This window comes from Salvelinus sp. IW2-2015, linkage group LG20 (genome assembly GCF_002910315.2).
Source record: "Salvelinus sp. IW2-2015 linkage group LG20, ASM291031v2, whole genome shotgun sequence".
Taxonomy (NCBI): Eukaryota; Metazoa; Chordata; class Actinopteri; order Salmoniformes; family Salmonidae; genus Salvelinus; species Salvelinus sp. IW2-2015.
In genome coordinates, this window is record NC_036860.1 from 43,682,045 (window position 1) to 43,699,228 (window position 17,184).

A 17,184-nucleotide genomic window follows, 5' to 3' on the forward strand; every position below is an offset into this window, starting at 1 on the left:
TACCAAAGACCCTGTAAATAACCCGAGGAGACATTGGGAATATCCTTCAACAATGGTTGGTTACGTGATATTGCCCAGATGGCCCTGGTTTGGAATGTGTGTTTATCTGGGATGTATACTAGCCTATTCATGAGTTATACTACCGGGATAAATGTATCYAAAACCACAAGCCTTGTCATATACCTGCCCGATTCCTTTCYCGTTCACACTGAGTGTGAGACATGTCAGTGACTCAGCAGGTGTCATACATATCAGCAAACATGAGCAATAACTAAGTAGAGAAGACTTGTTTCTCAAAGTACTAGTGGTGTAATTGCCATACTTTTTTATTAAAGCTAACTTAATAGAAAATGACTCAAGTAAAAGTGGAAGTCAGCCAATGAAATTCTACTTGAGAAAGTCTAAAAGTATTTGGTTTTAAATATACTTAAGTATCAAAAGTAAATGTAATTGCTTAAATGTACTTAGGTATCAAAAGTACAAATAATTTCAAATTCCTTATATTTAATCAAACTAGAAGGTGACATTTTCTTTTATTTACAGATAGCCAGGAGCACACTCCCAACACTCAGACATAACTTACAAACGAAGCATGTGTGTTTAGTGAGTCCGTCAGATCAGAGGCAGTAGGGATGACCAGGGATGTTCTCTTGATAAGTGCGTGAATTGGACCATTTTACTGTCCTGCGAAGCACTCAATGTAACATACTTTCAGGGAAAATGTTTAGAGTAAAAAGTACATTATTTTCTTCAGGAATGTAGTGAAGTAAAAGTTGACAAAAATATGAATAGTAAAGTACAGACAGACAAAAAACAACTTAAGTAGTACTTTAGTCTTTTTTACTTAAGTACTTTACACCACTGAAAAGTATTTAGTTTATAGTAGCTTGTCCATGAATTAAGTACAATTTATAATGACTGGGTTCAAAAATGTAATTGTCTTGGTTTACATATTCAGAGGGATATCCCCAAAACATCAGATTTCTTGCAATGCATTTGTCAGACGCTCTTATCCAGAGCAACGTGCAATCAGTGCATTCATCTTAAAATAGCTAGGTGAGGAAACCACAATCTTTGTAAGTACATTTTTCCTCAAATAAGTTCATCAGCAAAATTAGTGCCAATAGTAAATGACAATAGAAACCCTCAACCTGCACTTCCACAGACCCCCTCGAACTACAGAACACTTATCCTGATAATTATTAACATACAAGAGGTGTAAACAGTGGGAAACAATGAGAGCGTRGCAGTTTGAAGCAGCCTACTTCACACCATAGTGATGCACATCACCAGAGACATTGTTTAATGCTTGGGGCTAATAGAGAACAGAGACACAGAGACATTAACAGTTGAAGGTGTCAACCCTGAGAATGAGGGTCTTTGGAGGTGATGGTCCATCTAGTGTAGATGTTAATCCTTCTTGAGGGTGTCGACATTCCTTGGCCCGACCATGGAAGGAGACAATAGCAAGAACCATACATACAAAAGACCAGCACTCTATTTTGCAGTCCTTCAAAACACCTTTCCTAGACAGAATGTCTCTGCATAATCTAATGCACATGTAACTCATTTTATGTAGGAGCTCTCAGATAAATCATATTTGTGAAGATAGCTCCCCCTTCTGGTTGGTCCAGGTTCTGACTCCGGGTAAGCTACAGGTGTACAACAGGTGTGCGGTTCATAGTCTAGTGGTTAAGCGCTTTGGGTCAATAACCGAATGGTCGCTGGTTCGCGCAGACTAGGTGAAACATCAGTCTGTGCCCTTGAGCAAGGCACTTAACGCTAATTGCTCTGGATAAGGGCGTCTGCTAAATGTAAAAAGACTTGACACACACACACACTCACCACTGATTACAATGCCAGCCGAGTTTCCCAGTTGGTTAAATCATAACGCTAGAAAACAAGCTTGTACCATATTCTCAAATGTACTACTCGATTTAAACATTGATATTTAGACAGAAACAGAAAATGGGCTAAATACATTTCATTTGTGAAATTTAATTGAAAAACAATGGCAATAAAAAAGGCTTCCAGTATTTCTTTGACAATTGCTGAATGGTTTTAAGTTTCAATGCTTTCAGACATTCAAAAATAAAATATGGTTCTCTCTACTGGTTAAATGCTGTGTCTTGGCTGCTTTACACTCGTGATCTACTCATAAAAAATAAAATAAAACGATTCTAATTGTCTTCTATTAACCTCTTGTACAAGGCATTCAAAGCCGTGTGCCCAAATTATTTAATAATTTAACCCCCAATGAGAATAAAAAAAAACAACTTTTTTGCATCTCCATAACCTAAATAATTCTGCAGTGAAAATATGCAAATATTGCGAGACGTGCATGTTTAAATTCACAAATTAGAATATTCAATTTCTTGCTTAGGTTTATATTATAACTATTACATTGATCTGTTGATTGGTCAAAACTACACAGTTTGACCTAAGAAACAATGCACCCAAATCATTTCATTCTTTTTAACTGTACATGCATCTCTGTAAACTATACAGTTCAACAGCTTCCTCTGTGGGGTTTTTGACAAACAACTCACGTTGACTCAAGAGAAAGTAGCTCTTGGTTCATGTAAATGCTATCATCCTCCATCAATGTTCTCATTCAAGAGGTGTATTTTGGGGAATATAACATAGGCATTTGGGTGAGAGCATTCAAGGCCTCTAGTCCACAGGCCTTCCATGTGTCTAGTCTATCCACTGTCCTTCACCAGGACTGAGGTGACCAGCACCTCCCCTCTTCAGTCTAGTAGCTGAACATCTGCTGTGTTGTGTTGGCCTGCTGTTGCTGTGCTGCCTGGGCTTGTCTAGCCTGCTCTGGGGTCTGGGTCTCAGAGTCCTGGGTGTCACCTGGAGCCCCCTCTGCTACAGGGGTGACCTGGACCCCCTCAGCCTGCGTGACAGGCCTCCAGGCCAGGGTGGGGGCCTCCAGGGGGTGCCCCATTGGGTTGACGAAGGTGGTAAGGTTGATAAAGTGGGCGACCGACTGTGGCCCAGTACTGGCACCGCCAGGCCCCACCGTGTCGGTCGTGAGCTCGGCGGGCCGGTTGTGGAGCATGGCGGAGCCGCTGACCGTGTCGAAGGTGACAGTGAGGATGGAGCTGTCCAGAGTAAGGGGCCGGTGGTCGCTGGCTGTCAGGTGGCCCACGGCTACAGGCTGCAGGCTGGTGAACTGGGCAGGGGCATGGGTGGTGATGGGGGTCACTGTGATGTTGGTCAGCCCCACTGAGCTGTTGGGGGAGGAGGCGGAGGACACGTTGGGGTCGGCCAGCACCACCACCTACAACAACAGCACCACCCACAATGGGTCAGATCATACACTACTAACAGTATGATAGAATCACACAATCTACAAACAATGTTGTGGACAATATGGAAAACTTTAAGGCCAGGTGCAGTCAAAAACATGATTGTCCTGTGTTTTATACACTGAGTGTACAAAACATAAGGAACACTGCGCTTCCCATGACATAGCTTTCACCTGGTCAGTATATGATCCCTTATTGATGTCACCTGTTAAATCCACTTCAAATCAGTGTAGATGAAGGGGAGGAGATAGGTTAAAGAAGGACTATTAAGCCTTGAGACAATTGAGACATGGATTGTGTGTGTGTGTGTGTGTGCGTCCTTCAGAGGGCGAATGGTTAAKACAAAAGATGTAAGTGCCTTTGAACAGGGTATGGTAGTAGGTGCCAGGCGCACTGGTTTGAGTGTGAAAAGCATGAAAAACCCAGGAGTGTTTCAGTTAACAGTTTCCTGTGTGAGTGTATCAAGAATGGTCTACCACCCAAAAGACATCCAGTCAACTTGACAACTGTGGGAAGCATCCCTGTGAAACACTTTCAACACCTTGTAGTCCATGCCCTGACAAATTGAGGCTGTTCTAAGGGCAAAAGGGGGTGCAACTCAAATACGAGGGTGTTCCTAATGTTTTGTACACTGTATATTACAGTGAGCTACGTAAAGAATCCAGTATATAAATAAGCGGCCTGTATAACAGTAGTAGATATTAAAATGAGCAATTTGCAGAATACAGTATATCATTACAGTGGGAAAAACTGCATAAAGGAAACGGGAAGTGTTTTCAGAAAGTATTCAGACCACTTGACTTTTCCCACTTTGTTAGGTTAACCTTATTCTATTTTTWAATTTTTTAAATACCCTTTAATCTACACACAAAACCGCACAATGACAAAGCAAAAAAAWRTTCTTCTAATTTACACAAAATTTAAAATATCACATTTATATAAGTATTCAGACCCTTTACTCAGTACTTTGTTGAAGCAACTTTGGCAGCAATTACAGCCTTGAGTCTTCTTGGGTATGATACTACAAGCTTGGCACACCTGTATTTGGGCAGTTTCTCCCATTCTTCTCTGCAGATCCTCTCAAGCTCTGTCAGGTTGGATGAGAAGGTCTCTCCAGACATGTTCGATTGGGTTCAAGTCCGGGCTCTGGATGGGCCACAAGGACATTCAGAGACTTGTCCCGAAGCCACTCCTGTGTTGTCTTGGCTGTGTGCTTAGGGTTGTTGTCCTGTTGGAAGGTGAACCTTCGCCCCAGTCTGAGGTCCTGAGCACTCTGGAGCAGGTGTTCATCAAGGATCTGTACTTTGCTCCCGTTCATCTTTTTTGCGATCCTGACTAGTCTCCCAGTCCCTGCCGCTGAAAGATACCCCAACAGCATGATGCTTCACCGTAGGGATKGTGCCAGGTTTCCTCCAGACGTGATGCTTGGCATTCTGGCCAAAGAGTTGAATCTTGGTTTCATCASACCAGAGAATCTTGTTTCTCATGGTCAGAGTCCTTTAGCTGCCTTTTGGCAAACGCCAAGCGGGCTGTCATGTACCTTTTACTGAGGAGTGTATAGAGCTCTGTTAGAGTGAACATCGGGTTCTTGGTCATCTCCCTGACCAAGGCCCTTYTCCCCAGATTGCGCAGTTTGGTCGGRCGGCCAGATCTTGGTGGTTCCAAACTTCTTCCATTTAGGAATGATGGAGGCCACTGTGTTCTTGGGGACCTTCAATGCTGCATTATCTTTTTGGTACCCATCCCCAGATCTGTGCCTCGACACAATCCTGTCTGCGAGCTCTGCGGACTTGGCTTGGTTTTTGCTCTGACATGCACTGTCAACTGTGGGACCTTATATAAACAGGTGTGTGCCATTCCAAAATCATGTCCAATCAATTGAATTTACCACAGGTGATCAATAGGATGATCAGGATTCACTGGAGCTCAATTTCATGTCTCATAGCTATGGGTCTGAATACTTATTTAAATAAGGTATTTCTGGGTATTGTATGTAGATTGCTTTTTAAAATCAATTTTAGAATAAGGCTGTAACGTAACAAAATGTGGAAAGAGTCAAGGAGTCAAACTTTCCAAAGGCACTGTATATACATGGGACAGCAGCGTTGGCTGTGTGTGTGAGAGTGACTATAGGCGTACGCATGTGTTTGAGTGTATAGATAAGTACAGGAGTCTGCTTGTGTATGAGGTGTGTTCTTAAGAATGCAGTTTGCTTATTGGAATTTGGCCTTTAGGTGYCCTCCCTAATGCCAGAGGTCACCATAAACTATGTCTGGCTTACTAGTATCTATGCCCTTGAGCCATTAAAAAAATGTAATAAAAAGCCATGGGTGTTAAGCGATTAAGATGTTTAAAATGTATAGTCTATTCAACCCCAAGGTCTCAGCCTTGATTTAATGCTTTGGCACCGGGCACAGAAGGATGAAACAACAAACAGATAAGGCAAGAGTATTTAGGTCTGCCCTCCCCTCTGTAGGAGGGAGAGATTTGCTGCGRACCGGTTTGAGTTTGTCAAGAACTGCAACGCTGTTGGGTTCACGCTAAACAGTTTCCTGTGTGTAACAACAATGGTCCCCCACCCAAAGGACATCCAGCCAACTTGACAACTGTGGGAAGCATTGGAGTAAACATAGGCCAGCAACCCTGTGGAACGCTTTAGACACCTTGTAGTCCATGCACTGACGAATTGAGGCTGTTCTGAGGACAAAAGGGGGTGCAACTCAATATTAGGAAGGTGATCCTAATGTTTTGTACACTAAATGTTTATTTCCACACGAGGTTGGAATAATACTGTGAAAATGATAAATCCCTTTTAGCATAAGAGCTGTTTGAAAAGACTGAAATTTCACCATGCACTTCCATGGCGACATCACCATGCACTTCCATGGGGACATCACCATGCACTTCCATGGGGACATCACCATGCACTTCCATGGGGACATCACCATGCACTTCGATGCAGAAAATTAGTTAATAGACCAATAAGAGAGTTCCAAACCTCTGCCAATAACAGTTCATTTTCAGTTTTCCCCTCTAGTCAAACCCCTCCCAGACAGTCCTAGCAAAATTGCTTTAGAAATTGCTATTTGCTAAGAAGCCATTTCATTTAACATTTTAATTTAAAACAATAAGGTACTTAATTGTTACCCAGAAATGATTTGATATTGAGATAAAAACAGCTATATTGGACCTTTAAAAACCCAAYTTATCCACAGCATTAATCAAGACATTAATAATGGACAGATGGACCCAATTGCAATAAAGAGAATCTCTAACCTAATATAATTGCTAACATAGATGATCTGACAAATACATGACCCACCCACCTGCTGTATACTCTGCACAGCAGAGCTGGTCTCATCTCCCACTATGGTGGTGGTATACTGTACTCCTTTGCCTGTGAAGTCAGCATACTCGTCAGAGTCCGACAGCTCCGGCTCCTCCAGCTGTTTCTGCTTCTTCCTGGGCAGCCGTGTGGTCCGCTGGGGCCTCTCCCCAGAAAGAGCCTCCTTCTCCAGGGTTAGAGTGGGCTGTGAGGGTGGTATGCGAACCAAGAGTATTAAAATAGTTCCATCTCTGCATATAATGTAGTTAGCTCACCACCATAGGCATTGTATGGCACTTCCTACCTGCACAATGCTGATGCTTGACTCATCGATTGTTGAGTCTTCTTGGAGCTCGTCAAACTCATCTATTCTCACAGTGACCACCTGGGGTAGGAGAGAGCACAAGTTTAAATAAAGCTGAGATGTCACTCTCAGTGACAGGAAATTATGTTTAAAAGAGAGCTGGGCCTGGTCTGGAAAACATAACAGAAAATGTCAGTTTCAGCTGACACTAAGAATTCCATTCAAGATGTGGTAGATCTCATGCATATTACTTGTCCCAGCTCACCTCGGGTGTCTTATGGTTTAAACCCTACTGTCCCAGCTCACCTGGGGTGTCTATGGTTTAACCCCTACTGTCCCAGCTCACCTTGGGGTGTCATGGTTTAACCCCTACTGCCCAGCTCACCTTGGGGTGTCTATGGTTTAACCCTACTGTCCCAGCTCACCTCGGGTGTCTATGGTTTAAACCTACTGTCCAGCTCACCTTGGGCGTTCTATGGTTTAACCCCTACTGTCCCAGCTCACCTGGGGTGTCTATGGTTAACCCCTACTGTCCCAGCTCACCTTGGGTGTCTATGGTTTAACCCCTACTGTCCCAGCTCACCTTGGGGTGTCTATGGTTTAAACCCTACGTCCCAGCTCACCTTGGGGTGTCTATGGTTTAACCCCTACTGTCCCAGCTCACCTCGGGTGTCTATGGTTTAAACCCTACTGTCCCAGCTCACCTTGGGGTGTCTATGGTTTAACCCCTACTGTCCCAGCTCACCTTGGGTGTCTATGGTTTAACCCCTACTGTCCCAGCTCACCTCGGGTGTCTATGGTTTAACCCCTACTGTCCCAGCTCACCTCGGGTGTCTATGGTTTAACCCCTACTGTCCCAGCTCACCTCGGGGCGTCTATGGTTTAACCCCTACTGTCCCAGCTCACCTTGGGTGTCTATGTTTAACCCCTACTGTCCCAGCTCACCTCGGGGCGTCTATGGTTTAACCCCTACTGTCCCAGCTCACCTTGGGGCGTCTATGGTTTAACCCTACTGTCCCAGCTCACCTTGGGCGTCTATGGTTTAACCCCTACTGTCCAGCTCACCTTGGGCGTCTATGGTTTAACCCCTACTGTCCCAAGCTCACCTTGGGGTGTCTATGGTTTAACCCCTACTGTCCAGCTCACCTGGTGGTGGTCTATGGTTTAACCCCTACTGTCCCAGCTGCACCTCGGGCGTCTATGGTTTAACCCCTACTGTCCAGCTCACCTTGGGCGTCTATGGTTTAACCCCTACTGTCCAGCTCACCTTGGGGCGTCTATGGTTTAAACCCTACTGTCCCAGCTCACTCGGGGCGCCTATGGTTTTAAACCTACTGTTCCCAGCTCACTCGGGGTGTCTATGGTTTAACCCCTACTGTCCCAGCTCACCTTGGGGTGTCTATGGTTTAACCCCTACTGTCCCAGCTCACCTCAGGGTGTTTGCGCCTCATGTGGCGGTTCATGGAGGCTCGGGTGGACACCTTGGTGCCACACATGTGACAGCTCTGGGCCTCCACCTTCTCATGCGTCAGCTGCACATGCTTCTGTAGCATGTATTCTGTCACATACTTCTTATCACACACCGCACACGACCACGTCTTCCCCACTGGGGAGCGAGACAAGAGAGAAATCTAATAACGGTTCTCAAACAGAAGGTATTCGTGGAGTTGTCCAAACCGAAAACACACAATTGGAAACGACGAGTATTCATCCAGGAACTTGCCTGTGTGAATGAGCTTGTGTGTCTCCATGGTGTTCCTCTCACTGAAGGTCTTCCCACACAACTCACACATGAAGTCCTTTATTCCTGCAGGAGTAGAAACGGTACATCAGTGTAAGACTTAACTAAATAAGCCCTTTGTACCTTACATGCTTCATTAGCTTTGTTGTATCTGTAAGATATGACAAATGTTCAGCCATACATGTTAGCTTACAATGCCCAACCCATGTTTATAAATGAAAGTGGCCTTTCCCCCCCCCACTGCCTCTGGGTTGTTTTGTATAGTTGTTGCTGGGTCCATCTTACCCGTGTGTCTCTTGTAGTGTTTCAGCATGTTGACCTTCTGGGCAAACTTGCGGTTGCACTCCTTACACTCGTACTCTTTGATGCCCTTATGCAGCTTCATATGGTGCCTCAGCGCATGCTTGGTCTTCATCCCTGCAGAAAACACATTGGCTTAAGTTTTTCATCTTACCCCCTGTGGATGTTTTTACCAAAAAAAGTCCATGCATGCTTTGATCAGAACATTTTCCCAATTCATAGAGCCACATATTTCTTGGTATTACCATTCACGGTAAGTGCTTGGTAAAGGCAAAAACAGCAATTGGAAAAGCCACCACCAATGTGGGTCAATTTGGTCTCAATTTCTAGTCTATTATGCAAACGTCTGTACCCCAAATTATTTGACAAAGACAGTTGTCATGGTGACAGCCTCACCTTTCCCACACTCAGCACATAGGAAGTCTCTGACGTTGTCATGGACCCTCAGGTGTTCCTTTAGCATGTCCTTCCTGGCAAACGACTTCCCACACTGGTCACATCCGTGGCTCTTCACCCCTGGGAGAACCACATTACAGAGGACAGCAATCAAAAAAAAAAAGTTGAATAAGCCCATAAAATCAGATATTCTTTATCACGCCTTCAAGACAAATATTGGGTGGCTATCATAGTGCCAAAATATGATTCATGTGTGCTAAAGAACAAAATGTAATGTAGTCCAGTATCCAGAAAGTATCTTGTTAGAGATAAAGGGTGAGGTTCATACCTGTGTGAATGACCTTGTGTCTCTCCAGGTTGCCGATGCTGTTGAAGATTCGGCCACACATTTCACAGGGGTGGATGTACCTTAGGAGCAAGATGAAAAGTGTAACAGACAGGGTTATTGTCTGGGTGCTAGTAACGAGCCAAGAAGGAGAGTGTACAACTGTTGTATGTCCTATATCTCTGTGTCCTGGTCCTCTTGTCCCTCATATGTCCCCTGTCCCTCATATGTCCCCTGTCCCTCATATGTCCCCTGTCCCTCATATGTCCCCTGTCCCTCATATGTCCCCTTCCCTCATATGTTCCCCTGTCCCTCATATTTCCCCTGTCCCTCATAGTCCCCTGTCCCTCATCATATGTCCCCTGTCCCTCATATGTCCCCTGTCCCTCATATTCCCTGTCCCTCATATGTCCCTGTCCCTCATATCCCTGTCCCCTCAGCAGTCTAGTTCTCATATGTCCCCTGTCCCTCATATGTCCCTGTCCCCATATGTCCCTGTCCCTCATATGTCCCTGTTCCTCAAGTTCCTTCCCCTCATATGGTCCCTGTCACCTCGCACAGCAGGGTCTGGGAGCTGTTCTCTGTGGATGACCAGGTGGGCGTTGTAGGTGGCTTTCAGAGCGAAGCGCCGGTTACAGATGATGCAGCCATAACCCCTCTCTTTGTGCAGGTCCATAATGTGCTTCAGGTAGTCTCTGCCCTTGAAGAACGTCACCTAAAACACAAAGACAGTAGATTCGAACAGAGGCCATGGAGAGTGCGAGTGTGCTTGTTTAACCACCACCGTGGTGCGAGTGTGTTTGCGTGACAGAATGTGTGTCGGGATGTAGGCATGCGTGAGAGGTGTGTGACTGACCTGACACTTCTTGCAGCTGTACTTGTGGGTCTCTTGTCCGTAGTCTTCATCCTCCTCATCAGTGTCGTCGCTGCTGTCCACTGAGATGCCAATCTTCCTGATGAACTCCTCCCTCTCCTGCTCGTCCATCAGGGCTATGTCCTGGAGAACACACACAGGAAGTTGAGCAATGACACCACTATGGACCTAGTGTCAATCTCTTTATTTATCTTTCATGTTTGAGTGTGAATGAAATGTGTGGTTATGTTGGAGTTCAAAAGAAGCATGAACTAAACGTTTGATTGCAACATCCACATAATCTCTCTCACCTTAAAGTGAACGTGAATATGGTCCCTCAGGACGTCCACTCTGAAGAACTTGCGTCCGCAGATCTCACAGGTGTACTTCTTATCCCCGTGAGTCAGCAGATGCTTGTTCATGTTGCTCCTGCAGGAAAACACCTGGACACACACAGTCAGGGTAAATATCTTATTTCAAGTCTTCTTTTTATTTTGACTCATTTGATCCAATGTCAAAATAAGTATATTTTCAGGTATCCGTGTCACAGCACCTTGCCACAGATAGGACATGCTGAAGGCTCCTTTCTGTATTTGGTCCCTTCCTCCCCATTGGCCTCCAGCTCTTCCCTCTTCAGGTGCTTTGGGTTTGCTGAGACATACAATAACAGTACAGCTGAGCTCAGAGAGAAGGCTGATTGATGCTTTGGGATAGAACACATTTCAGGATCATGAGCCATGCACTTGTAAAAGTTGCAAGCTCTGCTCTGTTGATATAAAATAATCAAGTACATCATATACTATAACATACTTCAAACTTAGAGACCCACCGGGCAAAAACATTTAATCAACGTTATTTCCACGTCATTTCAACAACAAAATCTATGTGATGACTGATTGGATTAGCAAAAAGTCAATGTAATTTCATATTTTTTTCACCTAMCTTTTAACCTTAATCCAATGACATGGTGAAATGTTTTGTTTATCTCCCGTTGAATTCACATTAGTTGTCAACAACCACATTTAAATCAAAACTAGACGTTGAACTGACATCTGTGCCCAGCGGGGAGTATCACCAAAATAGTCATCAATAAAGATGGATCATGTCCCCCTGGTCCCTCCGCCAGTACTGACCCACAGTATGTCTCTTCTGGTGGTCCTGCATAACGTCCTTGCGGTAGAACATCTTGCTGCAGATCTCACAGGCGTACAGCTTCTCTCCGTGCTTCTTCTTGTGCTTAGACAGGTTACTGTTGGTGGAGAAGAACCTGGAGCAGATCTCACACTGGAACGTCTTGTCATCTGCCACCACAGGAACAAGAACAAACAATATGACTAGTCATTCAATGAAATAAATAATGGATGGATGGGATACTGTGTCAAAGTCATCGCTAGCACAACGAAGCCATGCAGTACAACAAGCGATACAACAGTAAAGTAACACAAAGAAGTATTTCAAAGATGGATAAAGATAGCGGACAACCAAACAAAATGGTCTGCAACTAAATGATGTTTTTTAATTCATGCTGCACTTACCTGTTCTACAGTTGTGGAACTCTAATGCATTCTCCAGACGGAAGGCTTTGTCGCATGTGTTACATTTGTATCTGTACTCCACATCGGGCTGAGGGAGCGACGGGGACACACACAATGTATAGTGAATCAAGGAGCTAGCCACTGCAACACAAACAGTGACTATCCTGGGCAAAAKCTGTAAAGGCCAAAATGTTGAGCATTGATCTAGGTGCGCCTACCTCGTTTTTGCTGTGCTTGTATGAGATGTGCTGCTTCAAGCTCTCCTTGCGGCTGAACATCTTGTCACATTCATCACATTTAAAGAGCTTATCACCTAAAGAGAGCACAGACAAATAAAACATATGCACTTGTATGATATGATTAGTAAACACTGATCTCCACATAATCCATCTMTTTTCTCTGGAGAGTGGTGTTCGGAACAATTCAGTAAGACTGCCACAAAAAAAAGAAGGGGACAAAAAAAACAGAGGGGGGAGAGGAGAGCATTACCGTGGGAGCGGATGTGTCTGTTGAGGTTGCTGCTGTTCTGGAAGACCTTGTTGCAGAGGGTGCACTTGTACAGCCTCTTATGGTCTCCCCCCTGCCTCAGGAACCTCTTCCTYGACCCAGGCCTGAGGAAGARGGAACAAKGRCAAGAGAGAGTGGRGGGAGTRTGAGAGAGGAGAGGGACAGAACAGAGTAGAGAGTGAGAGCATGCCTGGTATCTTTCCAAGTCTATGAAAGAACTGATTGATTGATAATTGTACTTCAAAAGGAAATATGTGTACTGTAAATAAAGCATGCAATATAAAGGTGAACTGCAGTTGAAGGATAGCAATGGAAAATGACTCGACTAAGAGGCATTTATTTTGGCTCAGTCAATCATGACATAGTGGAGAGGGTGTTGATCCTTACATCCCAGCTGAGAGCAGGGTGCGGGTCACCCTAGGCATGGTGACAGCCACCCCGTCAGGGCCGATCTCCAGGTCATTGCCATCCAGCATGGCCTCTCCTCCGTCTGCAGGGACGGTGTTGAGGGCTTTCTCTGCTGGCCCCAAAAAGGCTGCAACTAGAAGCAGGAAGGTATGAATAAAATTCACATTTTAGGAGAGAATGTGGTGGAAACAGAACAGTGCATGTGATGGGGTAGTCAATAATTTAACAACATAAGAGGTGGAATCTGTCTCACTTTTTTTCTTTGCTGCTATAGTTGCAGTGCTAGGTTTCCGTCCTCCTTTGGCCCTCTTCCCCGGCCTGCCCAGCCTTCTTTTGGGAGCTGGCAGAGGAGGAGCAGGGATGGGTTCAGCACTGAGGCCGTCGTCAGTGGTTACCAGTTGTGCTTCTTCCTGCTGCTGGGACTGGTCGTCAGGGGGCGGGGCTACATCTTTCACTTCCTGCAGGTGGCTCAGCAGGTGGTCTGGGAAGAAGACAGGTGGAAGGATGGGGAAATTAAGCTTTTCATGTAAATACAGAAGAGCACCTCGTCCTCTTCACTACTGTCCTGATTAATACAAGCAATTCAGCTGCCTGTCTTCAGCCAGCTCTGAAGACCTCAACCATCATGCCTACCTTCTATGTAATGCAAGTGCTAGTGTTCATGAGGAGGATCTTTGTTTTCTGGCTCCAGTTTCAACTGTTCTGCCTGTGGCCATGGAACCCTGACCTGTTCACCGGACGTGCTACATGTCACAGACCTGCGGTTTTCAACTCTCTAGAGACAGCAGGAGCGGTAGAGATACTCTCAATGATCGGCTATGAAAAGCCAACTGCCATTTACTCCTGAGGTGCTGAMCTGTTGCACCCTCGACAACCACTGTGATTATTATTATTTGACCCTCCTGGTCATCTATGAACATCTTGGCCATGTACTGTTATAATCTCCACCCGCCACAGCCAGAAGAGGACTAGCCACCCTTCAGAGCCTGGTTTCTCTCTAGGWWTCTTCGTAGGTTCCGGCCTTTCTAGGGAGTTTTTCCTAGCCACAGTGCTTCTACATCTGCATTGCTTGCCGTTTGTGGTTTTAGGCTGGGTTTCACTACAGCACTTTGTGACATCAGCTAATGTAAGAAGGGTTTTATAAATACATTTGATTGATTGATTGATTATAACAGTATGAAACCATCCACTTCTCCTTGCCTGTCTTTCTATGGTTAGTCTTGGTGGTGTGGAGGTCACGCACCGGTCAGGAGCACTGGCTCCATAAACACAGCCCTTGCCTACTGGACACAAAGCATGGGTCGGGTCAACCCGGCAAGATAGGGCATGTAGGGCCGTTTCTCTAAAACATACTTACTGTCCACTCCAGCTGAAGGAAACCCTGTGGCCATTGTTCATTTCTGAAATGTATTCTGATCATATCACTCATATGAATGATATGGGTAGTTATTCCTCAAATGTTAAGGGGCTGAATAATGTGGCTGAACTGTTACTGTAACAGAAAGGGATCATTATTCACTTGTTGACAGCAGAGGTATTTCACCTAACAGTGGTTTCATGAGAAGGTGTTGATGTATGCCCAGAAAGTGTGGCATCTCTGGGAGTGAACTCACCTGCATCATTCTCTCCAACCACTAGGGCCTGTGACACTCCAGCTTTATTCAAAGCCCCCTCTGGCATGGTAGAGGTAGTATCCACAACTGAGAGATAAGGGAAGAACAAAAACAGGACAACACGGTCATATATTTCATATTGATTATGCGCCTAGCAATCGAACCCTTAGTTGATCTGCGTTAACAGAAGGGTTCAAGCTACAGTACACCAGTTTGCATCTCAGGGGACAATAATGCTGAATCTAGTCTGCCAGTGGGGCTCCATACCTGCTGGAGGTGGATGGACTGGGGCCTTCAGCATGGTCCTCTCCATCTTCTTGGCATAGAAGGCCCCATACCAAACCCTCAGCTCAGACCCTGGCAGCACATCCTGGGGAAAAGACAGAGGGTTACCTTATGAAAGAGTAGGGAACCATCTGTGTCTCCTGGAAGAGATCTCTCTCCCATTTGTTCCCCACCTAGTATGTAGTGATGTATTGGCCATGGACACTAAATAGTATGCTAGTGTGGATATGGGGACATATCCAATAAAGAATGACCAAAACTGTCCTCAGTTGCTTTGTTTGGGGGAGTTGGTATATGATACCTGTGAGGTGTTGAAGTAGACCTCATCGTCCTGCTGGTAAGCAGTCAGGTTCTGGTGCTGATAGTCAGTGGCGGGCCGAACCAGCATCATCCAATTACAGTCATCCTCATTGGCTGAGTCAAAACAGACTACCAGGCCATCTCTCTGGAAGATCTGTCCAGGTCACAAACAAAACCAAAGAATACAGAGAGGGGGATATTAACACCACAGCAAAGAACACAAACGTCTTTCTCCATAATAACAGCAGTCTAAGTTGAGAACACACCTTCAGAGGGAACAGGCCTTCTTTGTCCAGGTGGGATATTCTCCTAGCCTCGAAGGGACCAAACCTGGTCCTCTTGACCAGACGTTGGAGGACAAACACTCCCTCCTTCCCATCTGGTACCTGTCTGATCTCCAGACTCTCCGGCAGAGAGGACCTGACCCACGACAAACAACACAACATCTATTACTACATAGCCTCCTCCACTTCTGTTACTCCAATATCAGGTTCAAGATTTGCTGCTTTAAATACACAATTTGTAAGATTACCAGCTAAACTGGAAACCCACTCAACACCGGTGTAAGTAACCCTCTCACTGGGTAGCTTGCATGGTGGACTTTTACTCACCGTGCTCTGCTGAGAACAAATGAGTCTTGTACAGTCACCACTGGACCCAGCTCTGGACACTCAGAGTCATGATACTGCCCACAGTCCTCACACCCTGACGGGTACCATCAAAAAGTCACATATCAGATACCACATACTCTGATGTCTAAATAGGCACAGGCATGCAACGTGAAATACACACACATGCGCGTGTAGTGCTAAATACACACCACACATAGGGAGAGATACAATARTAAATCAATGTGCACTATGCCCATATGTACATAACTACCTCAATTACCTAGTACCCCTGCACATTGACGTGGTACTGGTACTCCCTGTATATAGCCATGATATTTTTACTCWTATTGTTATTCACGTTTACTTATTCCTCTGTCACTATTTCAATATTACATTTATTTATCTATCTTTATATTGCATTGTTGGACAAGAATATGCAAGTAAGTCTACACCTGTTGTTTATGAAGCGTGTGACAAATAAAATCTGATGCCATTTCAAGGGTATTGAAGTTCAGTATACTCACAGATAAACTCATCTGGTTGCTCCGTCATCGTGACAATCTGCACATTCAAGAAAGGGATGTTGTTACTAATCTTCGTAACGTGTGTAATTGTGTATGATTTGCTTTATCTAAATCATAACGTTTAAAGGGAATATCAGCAGTTGATACATCCATTTMTGGACTTTTAAATTAATAATGTATACGCATTGATTCTTGAAGGCTATAACTTTAGTTCAGTGCACGTGTCAAACTCATTCCACGGAGGGCCGAGTGTCTGCGGAGTTTTCGATCCATCCTTGGACTTGATTAATTAATTAATGTCACTGATTAGAAATGAACTCCCCTCACCTGGTTGTCTTGGTCTTAATTGAAAGGAAAAACCTGAACCCCAGAYACTAGGCCCCCCATGGAATGAGTTTGACTTCCCTGGTTTAGCGTAACTTTCCATCAGTACCCTAAATATAAGTTTGTTTTACTCCAATGTTTGTAAACATTGTAAATGTTGGGCATAAACAACACTGTATAGCCTCAATATATGCTTAATAGTATTATTTTTKATATATTGGATGGTCAGGCCTTGCATTAATAGCTCAATGAAATTCAGTGGTTACATTTCTCCAGGCCCATCCCYCAGATTGTTACGAATGGAGTTGCCGCTTTATTTACAAGCTACATTATTACTTCATGATCATATACAATGTATTTCTGTTGCCACTGGTGGTTGTAACATAAATACAATAAGAAATGCCAAATGGGTTCGTCAAATTAATGAATACTGAAGAATGTGTGCAATCCTCTGAAGCAGTTCAAAATAGTGGCAAATGTGAGGCCTACACTTCTTGACTAATGTGGATAACTCAA

General features: G+C 44.6%; 1 protein-coding gene across 1 annotated transcript; it reads right to left on the reverse strand.

Annotated features, from left to right (window-relative positions):
• Positions 1–519: 519 nt before the first annotated feature.
• Positions 520–16,872, reverse strand: prdm15 (PR domain containing 15). The gene is made up of 24 exons (XM_070449416.1): positions 16,345–16,872; positions 15,821–15,914; positions 15,476–15,629; positions 15,211–15,363; positions 14,892–14,994; positions 14,625–14,711; positions 13,265–13,492; positions 12,991–13,144; positions 12,586–12,707; positions 12,315–12,409; positions 12,097–12,184; positions 11,695–11,862; positions 11,115–11,212; positions 10,873–11,004; positions 10,565–10,705; positions 10,263–10,423; positions 9,712–9,794; positions 9,384–9,503; positions 8,973–9,104; positions 8,670–8,753; positions 8,377–8,552; positions 6,947–7,027; positions 6,644–6,847; positions 520–3,289 (listed from the first exon to the last, which is right to left on the reverse strand). The coding sequence occupies exons 1-24, from the start codon at positions 16,370–16,372 to the stop codon at positions 2,756–2,758; spliced, it is 3,420 nt and encodes a 1,139-aa protein (XP_070305517.1). The 5' UTR covers positions 16,373–16,872; the 3' UTR covers positions 520–2,755.
• Between the last annotated feature and the right edge of the window lie 312 nt (positions 16,873–17,184).